General features: G+C 36.4%; 1 protein-coding gene across 4 annotated transcripts in view; it reads left to right on the plus strand.

Annotated features, from left to right (window-relative positions):
- Positions 1-25,603, plus strand: part of LOC150102880 (uncharacterized) — a 539,029-nt gene that overhangs the window by 280,428 nt on the left and 232,998 nt on the right. For all 4 annotated transcript variants that reach the window (XM_090397682.1, XM_090397680.1, XM_090397684.1 and 1 more), the window contains exon 10: positions 13,560-13,650. In XM_090397682.1, the coding sequence (XP_090253808.1) occupies positions 13,560-13,650 (91 nt within the window). The remainder of the gene's footprint in view (positions 1-13,559; positions 13,651-25,603) is intronic.

Genomic DNA, 25,603 nt, shown 5'->3' on the forward strand with positions numbered 1-25,603 from the left:
GGTTTCTCTCAGATGAATCTTATAGTAACTTCATCTAGGTTATCTCTGCTTGTATGGACAACTTCTACAATAATGTTTATCAGGATAGTAGGACCCCTCTCACTCAGTTCAACACTAACAAATATGTGGACTTATGGCTGCTCCGAGGTCGTCATTCTGCAGTTGATACCAAAAGCAATTAGTGATCTAGAGATGATGAGGGTATATCAGAGAATATGTTAAAACTGTGGAAGTTGCTGTAATAACATCTTCATGGTGAGTACCAGCACCTTTTTTTCCAGAAGAAAGTACAGGTTGCTGCTATAGGCCAGGGAGTGATATTGAATTCATGCATCAGCAAATTAGTGCAGTGGGTGCAGGATTAGTTATTATTATTATGGGGGATTTTAATTATGGTGATATCAGTTGGAAGGAGGAAATATCATGTGGGAAAAAGGAAATGGAATTCATACACCTTCTAAGAGATAAATACTTGAAGGTACTCTTGGTGATAGTGTTGGACCTGGTCATTGGTTCAGAGGACATATGCATAAGTAAGGTGTCCTCGTTACCTTCAATTGGTGAGAGCTATCATGTAGTATTGACTTGTGAGGTTGCAAAATTTGTGGATTTCTCTCTTAAGAAGGGGTATATATGGAACTACAGGTTAGGTAATTATAACAAGCTTCGGAGTGAGCTTACAGCCGTCTCATGGCAGAACATATTGCAGGGAAAAGATGTTAGCAGTGCATGAGATAAAATCAGTGTGTATCTGAGGAAGGCAATATCAGAATGTATTCCCATGGTCAGGAAGACAAACAAGATAGGCCTTAGATGGATGAGTAATAGTATCAAGCTTGATCTGCAAAAAAAGAAAATGTTATGGAGAATTTACAAGGAGAAAGGCGATCAATACACCCCTTAGCAGTACAAGGCTCAAGCTAGGAAGGTTACCAGCATAGCAAGAGAAAAGCTAAATCAGATTATGAGAATACATTAGTTAAGGAGATCAAGGATAATCCCAAAGAATTCTTCCGCTATGTGGCAAGTAAAAGGAAGAATGACTTTGGAAGGATAACCTTAGTGGGTGCTGATGGTATTGAGGTGAACAATTCAGATGTAATAGTAGAGTTACTGAGTGATCACTTTTCAAAAGTCTATCATCCAAGTGAGGATATCTCTGTACCTGTAGCAATAACTGATGTGAGAATTGAAGTTAATAAATCAGAGGTACTTAGTATATTGCAGAATTTAAATGCAAACACTACTATAGGTTTAGATGGAATATCAGCTTGGGTGTTGCATGAATGTGCAAAGGAATTGTCAATGCCTCTTAGTTGGTTATTTAACTTAAGTTTGAACTCTGGTATGGTCCCTAGGGAGTGAAAGGAAGCAAAGTAGTTCCTTTACTTAAAAGTGGCTCTAAGACTGCGGTAGTTAATTACAGACCAATCGCCATCTCGGGAGTGGTGGTAAAAGTATTGGAAAAGTTGGTTAAGGACAGAATTCAAGAATGGTTGGATCAGAATATGATGCTCTATAGGGGCCAACATGGTTTTGTTAAAGGTCGATCCTGCCTTAGCAATTTATTAACTTTTTATAATAGAATGACATCTGAATTGGACAAAGGAAATGGCTACACAGTGGTACTTCTGGATTTTGCTAAGGCTTTTGACAGGATACCCCATGGTATACTGTTGCACAGATTGGAGCAGATGGGGATGGATACTAAACTGGTGATATGGATAAGAGAATGGCTCAGAGTGAGATACCAGAAAGTGGTGTATGGAGGAGCAGAGTCCAGGATGAGGCAGGTGACCAGTGGTTACCTCAGGGCTCTGCGCTTGGATCATTATTGTTTAATTTGTACATAAATGATATTGGAAATGGCGTGAAGGGAGATATTCAGTTGTTTGCTGATGATGCAAAGTTGGGTAGTGCAATAAAAAATCAAGCTGATGTTGAGAGTTTGCAGGATGATTTAAATAAGCTGGCAAAATGGGAAAAAGGTAATGGATGTGAGTTCAATGTGGAAAACTGTAAAGTTATGCATTTTGGGATTAAAATATTACCAGCTGTGTACTAAATTGATGGAACGGTACTCCAAGAGATTGATGAGGCTAGAGACTTGGGGGTGTTGGTGGATAGGTAGATGAAAGTTCAGAGGACACATTGCTAAGGTGTCCAAGATTGTACATAGGATTACTTGGTTATTGAAGAACACACTAACATCCAGAAATAAAAAGGTTATTATTCCCCTTTATAAGGCGTTGACACTTCGACATTTGTATTACTGTGCTCAAGTCTGGTCACCTGGATTCCTTGGAGATGAGGGAGGTTGTGGAGAGGGTTCAGAGAAGAGTGACTAAGTTGGTGAGTGATGTTAAAAATGCTCCCTACATTGATAGATTGAGAGCTTGTGGTTTGCAGAGGTTGGTTGATTGGAGAAGAGGGGATATGATAGAAACATTTAAATTACTAAAAGGTTTTTATAAGCTGGTGCAGGGGAAATATTTCAGCTGTGTGATAATGATGGAAGAAGAGGGCATCCTGGAAATTGAGGAAAAGTGTGGTTAACAAAGGTGCGAGAACGAGGTTTTTCACTTGGAGGGTGGTGAATGAGTATAATGCATTGCCTGACTCATTTGCGAGTTCTTCATCTGAATGAATCCAAGAAGAGATATGATAGATATTGTTTTGATAGTTTGGGTCTCCTGCGATGAGTCTACTGACTCCATGGAGATACCCATAATAATAATAACCTTAATGCCATCTTTAAACCTCTTACAAAAAAAACTGAAAAGCTCATTCAACACCTCCAAGTTTACCGTGGAGCTGGGGTACACAGTATATTCTTGCACCTGTAATTTGCCTTAGCTTGCTGAAACAGGATTCATGATTCCAATCCAGAAAAAAAGAAAAGAAAAAAAACATATTTAACAGTTTTGGTAAATCAGACTTCTGATCATGCTGTTAATGCTCTACACCAATTGATTGGAAAGGAACCTGTTCCTTACATCATGCAAAAGCATATGCAATGTTAAGGAAGCCTGTAAAATTTTGATCACCCATCTTAATCTTAACAGTAATGGCAGCCTAAAAATCCCAAAAATATGGACAGAGCAGATTCAGTTCTCATAACTTCTGTTCAGCAAACTTCATTTTAGGATTCAGAGCAATAATTTGAGCTGTTATGGTCATATGTTGGCAACCACCAATACTGTTTTTGTTTTAATTGATTTGTTAATAATTGAAGTAGTAGTTAAGTTAAGGGGATAATAAATCGCTCATTATTTTAAAGCCGGATACGAAACTGGGAGATCGAAATCTAAGAGTTTCATGCCGAAAAACTATCGGCGAGTTCAAGCGTAAGTCAACACTTGGACTCGCTGATAGTTCTTCGGCATGAAACTCTTAGATTTCGATCTCCCAGTTTCGTATCCGACTTTAAATAATGAGGGCTTTATTATCCCCTTAACTTAATTTACGCTGCCGGAAAAAAAAATAGGCTCTTTATGAAGTAGTAGTGTTTATGTTTTTATTTTATTTTGATTATGATGCACTTGATATGAAGGTTGAAATGTCGTTTATGTAATTGAAGTTATTAATCTTGCATGGTAGTTGTTTCCATAACTTCGTTAAAATTGATAAATATTGCTTGGTATGAAGTTCATACTTCTACATATTATGCATACATCCCTCCCTTTCAGTAGCATATCTTCTTCCTATGGCTCTACAACAGTTGAGTCTTGGTTCCTGCATTTGTTCCTCCAACCCTATCTGTCCATACTTTACTTCTCCAGTTTGGACAAAGCTAATCATATGAAATATTCAATCGTGTGAACTATTTAACCATATGAAAGAATCTTATGAATCTATGGTTTGCTTCTTAAAGAATATCAATTGCAAGTAATGCAGATGGAGCATTTTAGTAACCTTAAAGTAATAGTACTTTTAATAGGAACATGTCTAACTTCTTGAAATATGGACTGCTTTTGTGCAAGAGGGATAGGTGAGCTACATACCACCATTATGAATTTACAAAGAGGCCAGTTGTTTTTAAACTGAAGTGAAGGGTTAGTTGTACCTCAGGAATTTACCCACTTTTTATCATAAAGTGACAGCTGAGTTAGATAGAGGGCAGTGGTTACATGATGATATTTCTGGAGTTTGCAACATCCTTTAACAAGATATTGAATGGAACTCTGTTACATAAATTGGAGCAAATGGATTTGGATGTGAAGCTAGTGATATGGATACCAGAGAGTAGTTTATAGAGGAGTAAAGTCCATGAGAAAGTAACTAGTGGTGTGTCACAAGGCTCTGTACTCAGCCATTGCTGTTTTAACTTGTACACTAATGATTATTTCCTATATCATCTGAGAGGAAATATTCAGTTATTTGCTGATGTAAAATATAATGGAGAGTAATAGCTAATAAGGATTGATCCAAAAGTCTTGCAGGATAATTTATGTAGAGTGATGGCATGGTTGGACAATGGTGACTGTCAATTTAATGTAGCAAAGTTTAAGGTTATGCATTTCGGGATGAAAAGATTAACGTTTATGTACTACATTATTATTATTACCACTACTATTACTACATGACACCTTCAAGGAGTCCAAGGACTCAACACCGGAGAATACCCTACGCTTTGCTACCTACCTCTCACCGTATCTCCTACTACTAAATTCTCCAATTACACACTAATTCTATCTATTACTACCACCACCTACCAGCCATCATCATCATCACCACCACCAACAACAACAACAGTATGTTTTGTATGTAAATTTAGTGTGCTCTCATGGCCGATTTGCCTGTATATGGGATGAAAAACCATAGTTTCTGGGAGAAAAACCCTGCTATCCCATATGAGATTGGCTAACTCACCTTCAATTGAAAAAGCCCATATAAAGATTCCTCTTGTCACAACAAGAATCCAACACAGATCATTTCCAGTCGAAGGGCGCAATGTCCCTCTGTTCATCCAACTGTAGTCTGTTTAATAGATGGCCCATCCTTCTCAGACTCCCTCAGTCACTTTCTCCTCTGAATTGGCTGCTACCATTCCATTACTTTCTGCTAACCATAGTATAGCAGCCACTTCCATCTTGCAACATGCCAAACTAACTTTTCCATAGCTTCCTTCCTTTCCTTCACTTTAATTCTTTGGGACAATCTCCCCCATACTGTTTTTTCCTCTGATTACAACCTCCCACTTTTTAAGAAACATATCAACAGACTACATTTTTCCCCTTAATCACTTGCACATGCACATAGCACTTTAGTGTTATAGGTCTTGTGACCTTTCGTGTGTGGGATCAACATAAAAAAAAAATAAATAAATAAATGTGCTACGGAGGTGGTTTGATCGAACTTAGTTGCAAGAAATTGAGGCTAGGGATTCAGGGGTGCTAGTGGACTTTAAGTTAAAGGTCATATTGCAGAGGTTTCTAAAATAGCTCATGGCATCACTTGGTTACTGAAGAACACGCTGAAAAGCAATCCTAAAGAGGTTAGTCTCTGCTTGTCAGATAAAGCCCGATGTAGCCCCATTGCTGTGTATCTGGTTAATTGTGTTTCTTGGATATGCAGAAGTGGTGGGACCGATCAAGAGGTCAGTGAATAATATGGTGTTGGTCTTTTTTTTGGGGGGGGGGGGTCCATATTAGGATAAATGGAAGATTTGTGGATTACATAAGCTGATTGATTGATAGGTAGGGGATATGATAGAGAAAAGAGACGTGAGTTGATTAGGGAGTTGATGGGATTAACACAGAGGAAATTTTTTCTTACATGGTGTGGGGAAACTAGGGGTCGTGCATCATCATCAAATTCCTGATATATACCCTAAAGTGGTGTACAGGATATGATAGTACTGCATGAAAAATTTACATCATTACTAACTTCCTATCTACAATTTTCCTCCAAATCAGTCTGTTACCTGTCAAGACTCCAATATTATCAGTTCTTATATTTCTGTCTTCTAAGGCACTTTTTACTGTATCAATCCACCTATATCTTGGTCTTCCTCTGGGTCTTTTTCCTGCCAACCTGGCAGAGAACACTTGTTTTGCTAATCTTTCCTCTCCCATTCTATTTAAGTGACCATACCACCTGAGGTTAGCTCTACTAATGCATTCGTGGATGCTGACAATGTCAAGTTCTTTTTTAATTTCCTCGTTTTTAATATGATATTGCCATTGATGCCATCTTTTCATGCTCCTAATCTTTCTCAGGACTCTCATATCTGCGGTCTCTAGTCTTTGGTGAAGTGTTTTACTTCTGACCCAGCTTTCAGATCCACAAGTTAAAATTGGTTTGAACACTGTCTTGTATTTAGCTAATTTAGTGTTTTGACTAATTTCTCTCTTATTCCATATAAATTTATTCAGTTGACTTCCTACCATACCAGCTTTGTTGATTCTGTTGTCTATTTCCATATTTAATTTACCATCTTCCGTAAAAATCATGCCTAAGTAGCCGAAATGTTTCACTTGTTCTATAGGTTCTCACAATGCAGTTGATATTTTCAATGTTTCTCTATATTTTCATTCTCTTTGTCTTTTTAATGCTGACCTTCATATCATATCTGTTACAACAGTTATTCAATTTAGTCAGGGAATCTTGCAGACTTCTATCAGATTTATTTAGAAGTATAACATTATCCGCATAAAGCAAAGAGCTGAGATTAACATCTTCCATTGTGATATCAGGTTTAATGCCACTTTCCTTCATAATGTGATCCATATAGATAATGAATAACAGAGTTGATAATGTACATCCTTGTCTGACACCAGATTTAACATTAAACCATTGCCCTGTACCTCCTTCAATTCTAATTGCTGATTGAAAACTCAAATAAAGACTAAGTATTGCTTGATATAATGCCCCATTAACACCATATAACTGTAGCATTTTGAATATAAAATTCTCTCTTGCCACCTTGTCATGCCTTTTCCAGATCCCTTAAATAGAGATCTTTGTTATATTCCATGATTTCTCAACTATCTGTCATAAACTGAATATCTAATCCTGACAGCCTCTATTTTGTGGAATCCAGCTTCTTCTTCACCAAGCTTCTCTTCCACAATCCTTCTCAACCGTTTCTGAAGTATACTGGCATAAATCTTACCAGGAACACTCAGTAATGAAATACCTCTGTAATTCAAGCATTGTTTTATTTCCCTTTTTGATATATGGATACTATGAGAGCTCTACTCCAATCATCTGGAATTCATCCCTCTGTCCAGGCCTTCTGAACTATGCAGTGCAGCCACTGTAAGACTTTTATACCTCCATACTTTGTTTTTTGTTGATTTATTGGTGTTTTGGATTCAATTTAATGGACTTAAGTGTGTAATTTTGGTATATTATTGGAGCTTTATTAGCGTGGTTAGTGTACTAAAGTGTTTTATAACATAATCTATGTCAGGAAGTCGCCGCTAGATGAATTCGTAATGTGTAGTGTTCGTGCAAGCTCCAGATAAGATAAGTATCATTTTCAGTTATCGATACAAATTACTTAATATTGTGTAGTTTTGTTTTGTTTGCCTTGCGTATTTTAGTGCGTCTATTTTTGGTGTGTTATAACGTATAATTTGACAAAACACGTTGCAAATAAGAATGGCACCTGTGCGAAGGAAAATGGCGGCCAGTAATGAAGGTTCGCCATCGTTATCAAAGAACGGTAGCATAAAAGAAATGAGTCAGTGTACTAGCTGTGAAATTTACGCTTTGAGGAGTGCGGTCGGAGTGTGGTTAGATGATAATAAAGGATTGAATGTATGTATAAAATGTAGGGAGAATGAGGAATTGAAGTGTATTTCGGATCGTGAGTGTGATATTTTTGTCAACCTTCAGAATGAAGGAAATAGGGATATGACAAGAAACGGCAAGGTTGTACATGAAAATTGTGAGAGTGTGAACGTAGAAAGTGTGAATGATAGTATAAATGGTTTCTCAGAGAACAAAAAAGATGAGATAGATGCATTGAGTGAGATCGCGTTGTTGAATAGTGCGATAGAAAGAGCAAAACAGCAGCTAGAGTGCATGAACAAAAGTAGACTGAATGAACCAACCAATATTAAAAGGTATGACAGGAAAAATAGACGTATGAATGTGAACATGAACAAAATGAAGGATAGAGTGCTGTATGGAGACTCGTTAGTACGAGGTGTGTTAGTAGAGGATTTGACAAAATCGTACCAACCTGGTGCGACCATAAAGGACGTAACTGCGTCTATTAGAGAGCAAAAGGAAAGGGTGAAAGAAATGATTGTTGTGGCAGGTACGAATGATTTGAAAGGAGATAAAATGGAAATGATAGAAGACCTGAATGAATTGTTTGAGGTAGCAAAAGAAAAGAGTGAGAGAGTTAGAATGATTAGTCTTTTGCCACGGTATGACAGTGAAATGTTTAAAAGGAGGGCTATAATTGCGAATGACTTTATGCGTGGGTTATGTATGACGAGTGGTGTGGAATTTGTGGATGTGTGGAGTGAGTTTGATGGGCGAAAGGATCTATATAAGATGGATGGCTTGCATTTGAATGGTTACGGTGTAAGAAGACTTGAGAAAGTGTTGCTGAATGTAGTGGATGTGCAAATTCAGGGAAACTAGATTTGTTAGGGGGGGGGGAGTAGAGATACAGTCCTTATGGAGGCAGTTGAATGTAAGAATGAATATAATATGCCAGAGCAAATAAGGACAACAAATCTGAGTGGGATAGTTAATATAAGGCATCAAGGTAGGGTTGGGGCTAATGGGGGTCTTAAATTCATGTACACTAATACTAGGAGTATTAGGAACAAGAAGGAAGAGTTTTTGGCCATGGTTGGCATTTCCAGACCACAGGTTATAGGTATTAGTGAAACATGGCTGACTGTAGATGATATAACTAGTGGGATTGAATGTGATGGGTATAGTGTGTTCAGGAATGACAGAGAGAATAAAATGGAGGGAGGAGTATTGTTGATGATAGCTGATGAGCTCCAGCCAAGGAGAATAGAAGTTGAATTGCAGGATAGAGAAAAGAGCACATTTGAGGCCATTTGGTGTGAGATTGTGGCTAGCAGAACTAAATATACAATTGGGTGCTGCTATAGACCAAGTGATGGAAAAGATGGTGGTGACAGTATGCACAAGCAAAGAGAAGAAATGGGTGGAAGGAGGGTGATTATTATGCGAGATTTCAACTATGGTCGCATTGATTGGAGTGAGGAGAGGACACACGGGAGGAAGGAACTGGACTTTATGCGGTTATTAAGGGATAACTATCTGCGACAGCATGTAATGGAAAATACTAGGGGTCAGAGAGTGCTTGACCTAGTAATTACATCTGAGGATTTGGCTGTAACAAATATGACCACATTGCCACCAATCGGTGAGAGTGATCATAGGGTCTTAACTTGGGAGGTCGGTAAAGGTGTAGAATTTTCAATTAAGACAGGGTACATGTGGAATTATCGGGCTGGAAAGTATGACAAGCTTAGGAGTCTGATTGGTTCAGTGCCATGGCATGTACAACTGCAAGGACTACAAGTTGATAGTGCATGGGAGGTAGTTAAGAAGTGCTTGCATGAAGCAATGGCTGACTGTATACCTAGAGTCCGAATAATAAATCAAGTAGGGGTTAAATGGATGAATAACACCATTAAGCTTGAGTTGGAAAAAAAGAAACAACTATGGAGGGAATTTAAGGAGAAGGGTGACCGGCAGGCACACGAACGGTATAAAGCGCAGGCCAGAAGGGTGACGAGTGTGGTAAGAAAAGCAAAAAAGGATTACGAAAGAACATTGGCCATGCAGGCTAAAGAGAATCCTAAACAGTTTTTTAGATATGTAGCAAGTAAAAGGAAAAATGTACATGGCAGATTGATTTTAAAGAATGCCGATGGTAGGGAGGTAACTGAATCAGTTGAGATAGTTGAGTTACTGAGTGAGCACTTTGCAAAAGTATATCATCCAGGTGGTGACATTGCAGAAACGAATAAACCAGTAGATTATACGGGAATTGTGGTTAATGAAGTGGAGGTGAGTAGTCTATTGCATAACTTCAATGTCAATACATCTGTGGGATTGGATGGTATACCAGCTCGTGTTGTACGAGAAGCAGCTAAAGAATTGTCAGTACCCTTGACCATTTTGTTTAATTTGAGTCTCGGGTCTGGGTTAGTCCCGAGCGGGTGGAAAGAGGGGAAAATAGTTCCACTGCATAAAGGTGGTTCCAAGACTGCTGTTGTAAATTACCGACCGATTAGCATATCAGGAATCATTGTCAAGGTCTTAGAGAAATTAGTCAAGAAAAGAATACAGGATTGGATAGATGAAAATAGGATATTGTATGGGGGACAACATGGTTTTGTGAAGGGTAGATCATGCCTTAGTAACTTGCTCACGTTTTATAACACAGTGACGGCTGAACTGGATAGGGGTAATGGGTTTACAGTGATACTACTGGACCTTGCCAAGGCCTTTGATAGGATACCACATGGAACCCTAATCAGTAAACTGGAGCAGATTGGTATAGATATAGGGTTGGTGAGATGGATAAGAGGGTGGTTGAAGGAGAGATATCAAAGAGTGGTTTATTCAGGAGTGGAGTCTAAAAGATGTCTTGTGACTAGTGGAGTGCCACAGGGCTCTGTTCTTGGACCACTGCTTTTCAATTTGTTCATCAATGATATTGGAAAGGATCTGAGAGGAAGTGTTCACTTGTTTGCTGATGATGCAAAGTTGGGTAGAGCAATTGTGAGTGCACAAGATGTCAAAATTTTACAGGATGATTTGGATAGTTTGGAGGACTGGGCTAGGAAAAATGGATGTCAATTTAATGTGGCAAAGTGTAAGGTTATGCACTTTGGGGTGAAAAGAATAGCAGCAGTATATCGCATTGGTGGAATCACACTCCAGGAGATTGATGAGGCCAGGGATTTGGGAGTGGAGTCTAAAAGACGTCTTGTGACTAGTGGAGTGCCACAGGGCTCTGTTCTTGGACCACTGCTTTTCAATTTGTTCATCAATGATATTGGAAAGGATCTGAGAGGAAGTGTTCACTTGTTTGCTGATGATGCAAAGTTGGGTAGAGCAATTGTGAGTGCACAAGATGTCAAAATTTTACAGGATGATTTGGATAGTTTGGAGGACTGGGCTAGGAAAAATGGATGTCAATTTAATGTGGCAAAGTGTAAGGTTATGCACTTTGGGGTGAAAAGAATAGCAGCAGTATATCGCATTGGTGGAATCATACTCCAGGAGATTGATGAGGCCAGGGATTTGGGAGTGTTGGTGGATAGGGAGTTGAAGTTTAGGGGGCACATTGCAAAAGTAACTAAAACAGCTCACCAAATCACTTGGCTTCTGAAAAATACTTTAACATGCAGAGACGAACAAGTTGTTGTTCCTCTGTATCGAGCCTTGATAAGACCCCATCTGGACTTCTGTGCCCAGCTATGGGCACCAGGGTTTCTTCGTGATGGGGAGGAAGTGGAGAGGGTCCAGAGACGAGTGACCAAGATGATAGCAGGTCTGTGGAATGAACCTTATGAGAATAGGTTGAAGATTTGTGGGTTGCAGAAATTGGACGATAGGCGAAGGAGGGGTGATATGATTGAGACATTCAAATTACTGAAGGGTTTTTATAAGATTGATCCAGAAGATATTTTTGAAAATATGACTGGTGGTGGGAGGACTAGGGGCCATGCATGGAAGCTGGGCAAGAGTGTGGTTGACAAGGGTGTTAGAGCTAGGTTCTTTACTTGGAGAGTGGTAAATGAGTGGAATAAGCTTCCAGAGTCTGTTGTGGGTGCTACGACCGTGAATGAGTTCAAGGCAAGGTATGATAGATACTGTGTGAATGTTGAATAGTTGTTCTTGACATGATGTTAGGGCCTCCCTCGATGAGTCTGTCGACTCCTTGGAGTTTCCCGGAACAATGATAATAATAATAATACTTGAGTATTTTTGTCGAATATCATCTACTCCTGCTGCCTTTCCACATTTCAGGCCTTTGATGGCTTCAAGATATCCATACTTCAAGTAGGGATATGTGTTCCTGACTGAATGTCTGCTCAGTGTTTTTTACCCCTGTACTGTCATTACTTGTTTCATTTAGCAACTTTTTGAAGTAATTACTCCATCCTTCAAGGATATCTTTTTCTCCTGTTTTCAACAGTTGTCTCTGTATTCTCTAAGAGCACAAACTGACTTATTTGCTAGGAACTTTTAATATGCTTTCTTCTTTTTCTTCACTTCCTCTTTATTCCTGTATCCATCATGGAGTTCAGATTTTTCTATCCTTGCAGACAACCTCACCACATGCCTCTCTGGCTGAATCAATCAAGGTTTTCTTCAAGGCCTGCCACTGAATCTCCACGGTTTGGTTCCTGTTCTCAAAGTCTTTCATTTTTTCTTCAATAATATTTGTGTATTTTAGTCTACAGTTCACATCTGAGAGCTGCTCAACTTTTATTTGCTTTAAAAGTTTCTTATATGTTATTTGTTTCAATATGAAATTCAGTTTTATCCTGATGAAAACTAAATGGTGATTTCTTCCAATCTCAGATGCTCTGTACACTCTGGTGTCCTGCACGATGGAGAAGACATCACTATCAACAATAACATATTCAATGAGACTTTTCTTATTTCTCTCCTCTTCTCTCAATGTGAATTTGTGCACATTTTTATGTTGGAACATTGTGTTAGTAATAACCAGTCCATGTCCTGAGCAGAAATCAAACAGGTATTTGCCATTATTATTAGCTTTGCACTTTTCTCCAAATTTTACCCAAATATTTTTGTATGTCTGACAATCATTTGCTACTCTGCTATTTAAATCCCCCAACAAAGAGCAACTTTTCCTTTTACATTGTGTCAGTTGTTTCTCTAAAGCCTCAAAAAATTCCTCCACTTCATAGGCACAAATAAGTCTCATTGTCCAATTTCCCATTCTCATATTTGCCCACATCACTCAACTCGAGACTGCCTGCCATTCAAGAAGATTAGCCTCATATTTAGTGTTGAATACTATGGCTACTCCTTCTTTTCCTTAATTGTCATTGACTGAATCTAACGTTTTGTATTTATTGCTCAGAAAGATCTCACCAGTTTTTGTGTTTTTTGTTTCAATCACCCCTATTATGTCGATCTGGTACTTATCTAATTCTTGAGCTAGCTTCATTTCTTTGCCACTCAGACTTCTTATTTTGATAGTACTGATCTTGAACTCTGGTGATGTTAAGTTGGTGTGGGTTTTAGAATTTGTTCCAGTGGCTGACTTTTCACTGTTTGTCCTGGTTCCCTTGCAAAAACAACAAGGGTATTGTTCAACTGGGCAATGTCCCAGCCCGCATGAAATTCTGTAGTGTTGTACCATCATTTGAAATTTTGGTTTAAGTCAATAAGAATACGATTTAGTCAGCTCCCACAACAATTCTACGACCCTCATGGAAGTGCTGGTATAAGATGGTAATACTAATCAATTGTATCATTATTCTCTGAAAGAAAAAAAAAATTAAGAAATACAAAGTATAAAAAAGTACATTAAACAGTTAAGTGAATTTTTATTTTCTTTATAGAAAGCACCAGACCAATCTGGAACTTCAAAAGAACATGCTCTGGATTTTCATGCTTCGCAAAAATTCCTCTCTAGACTAGAAGATATGAAAGGTAAAAAGTTTGTTCTCTATTTAAGATCATCTCTTTTATTTATTATTTTTTTATGAATGTAACTCCCACCAAAAGGTTGTAAACATAAATACATTACATGGTAGGTGAGCTAAAAATTATTTTTTATTAATTTTATATATATATTTTGTATATCTGTTTATTTTAACATAATTTGGAAATCCTGCTTAGAGATCAAACATGGAACTTTCTTTTACAAGCTACTTTACCAGGTGAAGTAAATCTTCTGACATGTCTGTTAGAAACATGCTAGCCACTTAACCAACCAGACCAGAAAATAATAGCAGTTTGATTAATTTTGTCCATATAGTGCCGATGGAATATAATAGAATTTGTATCCACTTTTGTGATATTACATGCAGACATATATACCTAGTCTAGCCTTAAATATTGTTACAAGTTGAACAGTGCATAAACCATTAATCTATCAGTAAATCATTTACAGCTTTCACATACAAACCATGTGTGTAACATGCATACAGCAGCACTCAATGTTTGAAATGCCCCCCCCTTATGCCCAAAGTTTGTGAAGCCACATATCAATTGCGCTATGCACCCCCATCCAGCAGAAATTCTGCCACTGCTCACTTCAAATCCACCTTCGGGCTGGCGATGCTAGGGTGTTGTTTTTTGCAGGCTACTATTCCCCAAACTCCGACACAATTTAAAGTGTAATGGATAGATTGGGATTTCCAGACAGCCATTCAGATGGCGATATGTGGTTGGACACATTTGCCTTTAACCACTGTTATGTGGTCCTTGCCTTGTGTGCAGGGGCTGAGTCATGTTGGAAGGTTCACTGCCTACCATGAAAAAATGTGTTGTTCAGGGGCGATACTACAGGTTTCAGCACAGTATCTTGATACACTCTGACAGAGGTTTTTGACCCCTTTCTCAAAGAAATGCAACTTGGATACCCCAAACCATCACTGCTGCAGGGTGTTGGCTTCTCAGAATCCTTGGTGCTATGGCGTGTGCTGCACGACCATCTGGGACCAATCGTTTTACAATCGGGTATATGGATAAATGACTCTTCAGTGGTGAAAATATTATCATCTGTGAAGAGGATATCTCTATATGTGTTGTTTGTGACTGTTGAAGAGGTGGCTTTGATTTTATTACCTTCTGCTGCATAAGTTATGGTGTTAGCAAGTGTCCAGTAAGAATGATGATAGACTTTCACCTTCAGGTCATCAGTTAGTAGACGTGACACCATTCTCTGCAATTCATCTCTCATGGCATTGCTTTTTGCATTCTCACAGGACTAGAGTGGAGGCCTATCTTCATAGCCTCACATACTGATCCTAATACAGTATGGTCAACCTGTTCTTTGGCAGTCAGATATGTCTTCTGTATCATCATAACAGTTAATAGTCTGATACAAAAACATCTTACTGATCCTGAGTGTTTTTAGGGTGTTGAAAATAACAGATGGCAGCATTCCAACCTTGTGAAGTGCTATTACAGCTACATGATTCTCATAATCTTCTCGCTGCATGTTAACCCATACAGCTAGACAACTCTCTCTCTCTCTCTACTGATAAACATGCAATGTAGGCTGCACACAGTGCCACTAGCAGAACTGGGCTCGCACAGTTCTATGGGAAGTTTGGGGTGTGCAAAAGTTGTAACAATATTTATTGCAAGATTGTGTGTACACACACACACACATATGTATGTAAAAATTATTCTTTGAATATTTTCTTTCAGATGCTTTCATGCTTAATAAGTTTTAACATATCTTATTTTTTGTGAAAGAAATCTGAATTCAAGTGTTCAAATTTAGTGTGTCTGAGTGAGTGTGGTAATGGTAGACCGATTTCATATTCTGTTGTTAGACCACCATCCTGTTTGTTTGAATATCTGAATTGATCTAGAAAAGTATTATATTTTGGTCTCTAGAGCAGGATATTCCAGATTATTTAAGCTGTAGCCCACCTGTGGTACAGTTGTTCTGTAGGTTTACAAGCTTTATGGATTGGAATACACTTTCAAGAAATGTTGAAAAGGCTGTTTTTATAATAAGCCCATATATGAGCTATTGGAAATCCATATAGCACATTCAATATTGTGAGTGAACTAAGGATTAAATAATTCGAGCATCCTGTTCTACAAACCAACCATGATACTTTTCAAGTCACCAGTAAGCCAGTTATGTAAGGGATAAGTCAGTTATCTGTGTAGTTGGATGGTCCTCATCACCTAATGAACCCCACCATCACCACCTTGCTTACCAGGAGCCTGAAGTGACTATTGCATGTTTAGTTCCCATAGCATGTGTTCCAGGCTTCTATCTTTCCCAGTATTTCACCATATATTGTGACTATTACCCCCTCAAGGGTGCCAAACATAAAATGGAGATCCAGGATCCCCCTCCCCTTACACACACACACACACACTATCGTCAAGGATATAGGAATAAAACAATTCTGCAGGCTGACTGCCAGATAGTGTACACAGTAGTGAATCAGATAGTAAACACATTTAGGGGGCTTCCTGATCAGCTAACTAGCCATTTACACTGTCAGATTGTATCTGGAGGCAGGCTCTGTAATGGAATGTGAAGCCAATTTTTCTATAATTTTTTTTTTTTAGGTTTGTTTTTTTAATTTTTTGCAAGGGGGGGAGGGATTAAGGAAGGTTTATTTTTTGTTTTTACCAACGTGAATAAATACACTATATTTATTTAGGTTTACTGTCAATGTTAGTATTTCAAAAATGAAGAGAAAGACAGCTGGTGATACTGTGGGAAGAGATACTCTTAGACATGTCGTCCATATCCATACGGAGCATCCAGTGTCCATGCTAGCAGTGTCACAAAGTTCTGACTTGATGATGTTACAGAGGGATTTGTGTTTTGAGTTAAAGAAAGGGAGATGTTACTTCACCGTTGCAAAGTATAAAATCATTTCTTTGGTCAGAAGATGGAAGGTGGTTTATCATATCAGAGAGGAACTTGATTCAGAAAGTGGAAGAGGTGAAGATGAAGGATGAAAGTTATAAAGGTTACCCAAAAAAATTGCTGCTATAATGCTCAGAGCTCTAACAAGTACAGATAAGGTGATTATACTTCTGTTCTATAAGACACTAATCTGGATATGTTTGAATTTCTGTGCCCAGCCCTGGTTATGTTGGTAATAAGAAAAAGTTGGAGAGATTACAGAGATTAATAAAAAGCTGTCTCATTACTCTGAAAAGTTGGGAATGAGGATATATTAAGGATAGGTAGTCTTGTAGAGCTTTGTAAATAGGAGGAGAAGAAGTGATAGGTTTCTCTCACCATCTACTCAAACAACCTTTGTACGTTTACCATAGATGACCTCCCATTCTTCCTCTACCATGTGCAGTAATGGGAGAATGAGAGGTCATCTGTGGAAAATCTACAAAGGTTGTGTGAGTAAGGAAGTGAAAAAGAGATCTTTTGCATGGTGAGTAGTGAATGAGTAGAATGCACTGCCAAAGGGAGGTGATTAATGCTCCAATGTAGAACATCTAAAAGGTGAGGTACAATAGTTTTTGTGCTCTGTGACCTTTCACAATGAATCTTTGGACTCTCTGGAGGCTTGGAATTAATATTACTAATAATAAATATTAGGAAGCTAACAAAATGTGCTGGAGGCTATTGAAAATGGTTCAAAATGGTGGAACAAGTGCTATAATAGAAATTGGAGATAAAAACTTAAGATATTCTAGATGTCTTAAGTAATTTTGTTGAAAGAATTCTGAATGAAACAAGAAGTTGTCAGAACTCTGGTGTAATGTATTCAAGAGAAATGCAATTAGGAATATCTGTCAATACTGGATGTACAAAAAACCATCAAAAAGCTGTTGTCTCGAAAGTCATCTGGAGTAGATAATTTTTTTATCAGAAATACTTAAATATGGGGGTATAAAGTTTTACAGTGGCTTCACTACGTAATGCAGAAAGCCTGATCCTGGGGTCAAATACTGGATGATTTCAGTGGAAATACGACAGTACTTACTTATTCCTCTTAAAAGTACATCGAGACCATAGGGCCTTGACCACAGATCTTTATCTGAATATTTTATCTTTACATGACTTATTAGCTCAAAATCCTGCTTGTATTTTTCTTAACTTTTTTGTCTATTTCTTCTCTCTAGGTAATAATAATGATATTCTGTAATCTCCTCTTTTTTTATGTTTTAATTAGTAATCCAATTTTCCATTCATCTGGACATTCTTCCTGCATCCAAATTTCACTAAAAAATGTATGGAGTCTCTCATTGATGCACCCAAACTTCAAGACTTTTCATTTAGCTGCATTAAACTGACACCCCCATTCATTTGTCCATCTGTCCAGTTTATTCAAATCCTCTTGCAGGGCTACCACATCTGCACTATTACCAGTAACTCTTCCCAGCTTCACATCATCTACAAACAACTGAATATCTGCCTCCAATCCACTGACAATGTTACTGAGCTTTGTCAAGAAAGAAAATAGGAAGATGAGTAGAATACTTCAAAGAGATAATGAAAAGAAAAAAAACCTGAAAAAAAAAATTCAAACACCAGAAAGAATAGAAAAAAAATATTAAAAACAGACAATAAAAAAAAAGATAGCAAAATACCCAAAGTAAAAACCAAACAAAGTACCTAAATAAAAAGTAAGAATGAAACACAGCTGATATAGATGTAACAGGGATATGCTATACCACATCATTCTTACTTTTTTTTTAGGTACTTTGTGTATTTTTTTTTTTTATTTTTTTATTTATTTTTTTTTTTTTATTGGGGTCTGTTTTTAATATTTTTTTCTATTCTTTCTGGTATTTGAATTTTTTTTCCAGGTTTTTTACTTAATTACAGAGTTCGTGGTAAAAAAAAAAAAAAATCAACCTTCAGAATTATTGGAAATTGGTGCTAATTTAGTTTCTTTTACTGAAGAAAACGTTTCACCATTGCAGTACAAACAGGATGACCAAAGTGTTTCAAGTGATGGAAGTGATTTAATTCCAGTCTCACACAAAAGAATGCAACTAGCTACTGTCAGAAAGCGATGGCAAATAAAATTTTACTAATAACCATATGCATGGGTGAATTTGGACCTTTTTGAATTTCTGTTTTAATAATGATACACTATTTTCTATATATATATATATATGTTTTGTATAATTATTCCGATTTTGTGACCACATTTTTTTATTAAAGAAAACTGTTTTTAAAACTAAACAAGTACTGAAAACAACACCCAACAACTTTCATTAGTCGTCAGACTAACATCTTCAGGGGTAAAGAGAAATAAAAGTTGAAAGCACAAAACACTAGAAATTACGAAAATTAGTTCATTTGTTGGTATTGTGAACATCAAAACAGTTCGTTACAAAAACCAAATAACAGATCTATACAAACGTTAATGCATGTTAGCTGGAGACAGTGCTATTTGTTGTCGTGTTCTGTGGTTCACGCTCAATGTCCAAGGTCTGAAATTGGTAAATTTTTAATAAATGATGACCAAACTTGATTTAAAAATAAAACCTTGGTTTTTGTTGAATTGTGTAGGAAATTTAATCATATTTGCTGCCTCTGTGAATTTTCTTGTGAAATAATTCTTATCTATATAGGACATATTTGTTCTGTCCCAGAGTACATCATGACCGGTAGAGGTTGTGTGAAATGCCAATCCCGATTTATGTTCTTTCTTATTTTGTATGTCCTTTTAATGTTTGCTCATGTGGATTTCTCCCCGTCTGGCCCACATAGCAGATGCCACAGGAACAGTGAATATTATAAACCCCTGGTTTTTTCATTGGGTGATGTGGAGGTTTCGGAGGATGAATAGATTTGATATTTTTTTTCAATTGGCAGGAAAGTCACTTTTATGTTGTATTATAAGAAAATAGTGTGTCACTAATAAAAAAGAAATTCAAAAAGGTCCAAATTCACCCAATCATATGGTTATTAGTATAAATTTTATTCGCCATCGCCTTCTGACAGTAGATAGTTGCATTCTTTTGTTGTGAGACTGGAATTAAATCACTTCCATCACTTAAAACACTTTGGTCATCCTGTTTGTACTGCAATGGTCAAGCGTTTTCTTCAGTAAAAGGAACTAAATTAGCACCAATTTCCAATAATTCTGAAGTTTTTTTTTCCCCCTTCTTTTACCACGAACTCTGTAATTAATCGTTGAAATCCTGTTTTGGCTAGATCTTTGTATAATTCTTCATATTCCACCATACATGACTTCAGTTCATTTTTAAACTATTCAGCTTGTTCACGGTATTTGGATCATGTGTAGGAAAATGACTTTGTAATTTTACTAGCCATTTGAAGCCCTTCATAATTAATCCTGTAGTGAGTAGAATCTCCTCATCATCATCATGATCATCATCACTTTTTCTTTTTCATTGAGATTCTCAAGGACAGCTTCTATTATTTCTTCATCACTAACAGTGTTAAACTGTGAATGAAATTGTTTTGTATGTTTTATTCTTTATTCACATTTAACATAATCTGCCATATCCTAAGCAAGACATGTTTATATATTATTTGTTAGTCTCTTGTTTAAGATTTATTATTCATGTATTTTCCTTGAATTTTATCAGTTATTATTTAATTATATAATTTTAATATATGTTATGTTAATGAAAGGACTCCGTAGAAAATACCATATGTTTTATTGCTATATTCCTACAGTAATATTATAAAATATTCTATGTATGTAACTTTTATGTGCCTTATGTGAACTGTAACATAGGTTTTATTTATTATATTTGTAAATGAAAGTGAAGAAAAAATTAACTATAATATTTTTTGTTATTATTTTTCATTACTGAGTGTAAAGGTATAATCTTATATAATGCTAATGTTTATGTTTTGTTTTGATCATTGTCATGGAGACAGAAATAAAATAGGACGTGCGAGCTGCGGTAATTACAAGTAAGGAATTAATATGAGTTGGACGAGTGAACAAGTTTAGGTGGGAAGAAGGAAGGTATATAAAAGGGAAGGTGAAAGTAAACAAGAGACTCAAGGGCAGGACATTCAGGGGCAGGAACATTCAGAACGCTATGGAGACGAGGAAAAAACTTATAGGCGGCTGAGAGTGAGGTCAGCGGTGGCAGTAATAGGAATTTGAGTGCCTTGATAGGATTAACAAAACACCGGAAGATTAATAGGATATCCAGAATAATTTCATTAAGTTCTAGAATTACTACGTATTCCTATATCGCTTTGAAGAAGGATTATGCAAAGCTCAATTTGTTATGCAGTAGTAAACATGGAACAATTATTCTGCTTTATAGCAAGTCCGTCAAGATTTGAGTGGCGCAATAAATATTAATTCAGTTATCTCCATAAAGAATTCTTTTAAATAGTGATGCATCGGAGTAATAAGTGAATATAGTTTTGATATGTGCTCGCATTGAATCCTGATGTGCTAAAGATTAATCCCGGTAAGAACAGTCCTACTTTATTCTATTTCAGTGTGAAGATTTAAGTGATAGCTCCGTCTCTAATATCCTAACATTTACAGTGGCGTTTTGCTGAGTTTAGCTGAAGTTTAAAACTTGAAAGTATTTCCCCTTGAAGTAATAGCTGCCGCCATTAATAATTTAATAAGTGCTTGCTGACTGAGTGTTAAATTATAGAGTGCAGCTAAGTAATACTAGTAAATTTGTTTACTAAGAAATACTGAAGTTTTGAAATGTACGAACAGTTTTTTTATTATTAGGAGAACTATGAATTTAGTGTCTGAAAAACATGATGTTTGATTCTATGTGATTGTTTTGACCTGAAGAACTAAGTCATTTGTATTATCTTATTTTGGGAGTTATAATTTTGTGTACTTGTCATATAACCTTGTATTAAATGTTTTGTTTTATTGATATCAATATTGTATGTGCCTGATTCTTTTTTATTGCACCGTTCATAAAAAGTTCGGATCTTGCGGGAGCCTTAAGTGTAAAATATTAAATTCGGCCTATATGATTAATGAGACTGCTAAATTAATTCAAGATTGATTTTACTATTCTGCATAGGCTATTCTAAATATAGGGTGGTGCAGTATAAACATAAATTTCCCTATATTTTGATTAGTAATCAACTAACAATTAATTGATTTTATTAAGAACAGCTTTACATCAAGATGGCGGATTCAAAACCAGGAAGTACGTTCCAACAACAGCCTTGTCAACCATCAATTTTCTTCGATATCTGCAGATGAAAAATCATCGAATCCTTTTCTACTAACTGCATGTGCTAATCTGATGATATTGTGATATTCAGTTGTATGCAAAGGTACAGGGTTTTCTTTTTCACACATTCTGGCCAATTAGCTTTCCAACATGTATTTAAAGTTGATGGTTTCAATTCTGATAATGCCAACTTAGTAAGTTTGATGCAATCCAAAATAGAAATTTTCTTCCTCACATCAATAACTGTCAGTATATTATCCTTATCTAGTTTATCCAAAATGTATTGGAATGTTCTTCTTATGTAGTAAGTTTTGAAGGCAGCAATCACACCCTGGTCTAGTGGTTGTATTAAGTGGCTGAAAACAAAATTCCATATTTGGTTGTTCCAAAAAAACAGGACTGCCATTGTCTATAATCAATAAACTTTAAAGTCCAGATTTTTTTCCATCTCAGAACACACGCAATTTACAGACAAAAAATACTAGTTGTGGTGGAGGTGGGCGGTAGATGGCGTTGCTGGAGATGATTCGTAGTAGAGGTTCGGTGTAGTGGTTGAGACAGTTGTAGGTGTCCTTCTGCAATGAGTCTTCGGACTCCTTGGAGGTGTCAGGAATAATAATAATAAAATAGTGTTTAACTTCTGGAACAAAACATTGATGGAACCATTCATTAAAAATTTCTCTTGTAATAACCCAACCTTTTTTATTTGCCTTCCAGTGCACTGGAAGGTTCTCTAAAATCCACACCTTTCATTGCCCGCAGTCTTAGGGATCGATTAACGAGTAATGATTTTAATACGCGATCTCCTAAAGCATTACTGGAAAATAATAGAGTCACACGATCCTTAGCTGCTTTAAAATCACCAACACTGTTGTGTGATTTCACTATATAAGTTCTACTTGGCATTTGTCTACATTTTGTAGCATAGTCATCCCTGATATTTAAAACATCAAGGGGGGGGGGGGGGATCCCCAAAATTCAAGAACATATGTACCATACTAGGAAATGATAATTATAATGGAAATACCCTTTTCAAACAAAAATTTTAAAAATAAGCACCATTTGAACCTCGTCAAATCAAAATATGCAGTGTAAAAATAGAATTGCTTTTGTTTTCTAAACCGTGTTATTTTGAAATTGTGTAAAAATAGCTCTATAAAAAGAGAATTAGCTGTATACAGTGAGGCATATTTTCTGTACAGTACAAAGATTCAGTACAAAATGCAGATTATAAATTAATTTGGTTTAATCCTTTAAAATCACCAACACTGTTTTGTGATTTCACTATATAAGTTCTACTTGGCATTTGTCTACATTTTGTAGCGTAGTCATCCCTGATATTTAAAACATCAAGTGGGGGTGGGTGGGATCTCCAAAATTCAAGTACATATGTACCATACTAGGAAATGATAATTATAATGGAAATACCCTTTTCAAACAAAAATTTTAAAAATAAGCACCATTTGAACCTCGTCAAATCAAAATATGCAGTGTAAAAATAGAATTGCTTTTGTTTTCTAAACCGTGTTATTTTGAAATTGTGTAAAAATAGCTCTATAAAAAGAGAATTAGCTGTATACAGTGAGGCATATTTTCTGCACAGTACAAAGATTCAGTACAAAATGCAGATTATAAATTAATTTGGTTTAATCCTTTATCCAAGTGTAACCAAACAAAGTTTGTGCCTGAAGTATTTTCAGAACTGGAGCAACTCATGGTAAAGGTGGTATGACTTCACATCACTTGCCTTAGTATTCTATAATGCAAAACATATCTCCTTGCAGACATGTATAATGCTATGCATTATGGTGAAGGTCACACTGCTTTCGACCTTTATTGAGGTGTCATCAGTGGGAGCCCGATCCAGAGGTGATACCAAGGTTGAAGTAATGCAGAAGTCATATTTTCATATATGAGTTGCCACAAGGTGTCAAACGTTATTATTATTATAATATTCTGGATGGGAAATAGATAATTGTTGAAAGTTTTTTGACTTGGTTATACTATAAATTAAAGATGCCAAGATATCATATTCTTGGTGTAATCCTTTATCCAAGTATAAGCAAAGCCGGTCTGGGTATTGACAACTTCCATAATGCATAGCATTATACATGTCTGTAAGAATTTGTGCTTTGCATTATGAGATACTAAGGCAAGTGATGTGAAGTCATACCACCTTTACCACAAGTTGTCACAGTCCTGAAAATACTTCAGGTGCAAACTTTGTTTGCTTACACTTGGATAAAGGATTAAACCAATTAATTTATAGTATCATCATCATCATCATCATCAGTTGCATCAGTCTTGGGACTGGTAGCTCAGCAGCAATTTCCTCCGTTCCGCTCTGTCAGAGCGGAATTTATAGTATTCCACTTGGGTATACTTTCAACAAAAAGCAGATTATTTAAATCTTTATAAGTATACATTTTTCTCTAAACTAACTAAATATTTATCCATTGTATTTACATATGGATTGGCACGAATGTGCATACAATTCACTGTAGAATGCAGTAATACAACACACAGTTGAATTGTAATATTAGTAATGGAATGCTTTTATATTTATATACATAATTTTTCTGCATTTTGTCTTTTGTGTTTTTCTCTCAATATTTTTTATTTATTTATTTACTTTTATAGATTCTGTATTTAATAGAGATATTTTACTTTTTTGCAAAATTTAGTATACATGTTACTGAGTACATTCTTTTTGATATACTAGTTTGCTTATTTGTTTGGGTGACATTTCTGCTTTCTTCCTCAAAGCTTCTGCAGAGCTTATCTGAGGAAGATAATAGATGGTGGTAATTTCGTGGTTTTGTTTCAGTATCCATCATGAGCCAAGTGTAGATTCAACTGTTTATATGTATTTGCTTTGAAACGTATATATGAAATAAGTGCTTTTATTCTGGTTAACATGTAGAGGCGAGTACACGCCCCCATTGACTACCACTGCATACGCACGGTTTAGCCTTTTTGAAGGGGAATTAGATTTGGATATGGTGTGTTTGTGTCCTTGTAATTTTCTTTGAGAGGAATCCATTATAGGTTTGTGCATGTGTGCATGCATGCCTGCATTTATGTAATTTCCCTCTAATTTTCAGTCTTGCTATAATATCTATATAGCATCTGTTTCAGCTCCTTGTAGGTCCCTGTAGGCTTCTGTCATCAAATGGCAGTTTGTTGATCATGTCAGGTATGCAGAAGCTTTGGGTGGCTTTTCCATGGTGATTGTTGTACTTAGATGTTATGTAGTTTGTTGACTGTGGTCTTGTTATGTGATATGTTGTTCTAATTACTCTGTAGGTTGGACTGAAGTAATGTTTCAGCATGAATGGGTAGTGACATAAGTGTTTCAACTTAAATAATTTGTGTTCTGTCCTTGCTGCCTGTATAAGTGTGGACTGTTCTCTTTGTTTGCAGAATATTAGTTTTATCATTTTATTTTGCCACAATTGTAATCTGTTAAGCTTGCAGTAGTCTGCACGGGATGTGTATGATGTAATTGCGTATCTTAGAATATTTACACATAATGTCTTTTAATCAATATCTTGAGTTTGTTGTGTTTATAATTTGTATGGCTATTCCAACTTTGATCAACATCAAAGTGAAGTTCAAGGTAACGTGTTGTTTTCAGCTGTGTGATGGTTGTGGTTTTAGGATCAGTGCTTTATGTATAGGAGGATAGATGTCAAATAATGAGATATTTATTTAGTTTCTGTGGGTAGGGTCTGGGGGATTTTGAATATCATTAGCTTTGTTTTTTCAGTGTTTATAT

Source organism: Typopeltis vanoorti, chromosome 9 (assembly GCF_054136105.1).
Source record: "Typopeltis vanoorti isolate ZY-2024b chromosome 9, IOZ_Tvanoo_1.0, whole genome shotgun sequence".
In the NCBI taxonomy this organism is placed as follows: Eukaryota; Metazoa; Arthropoda; class Arachnida; order Uropygi; family Thelyphonidae; genus Typopeltis; species Typopeltis vanoorti.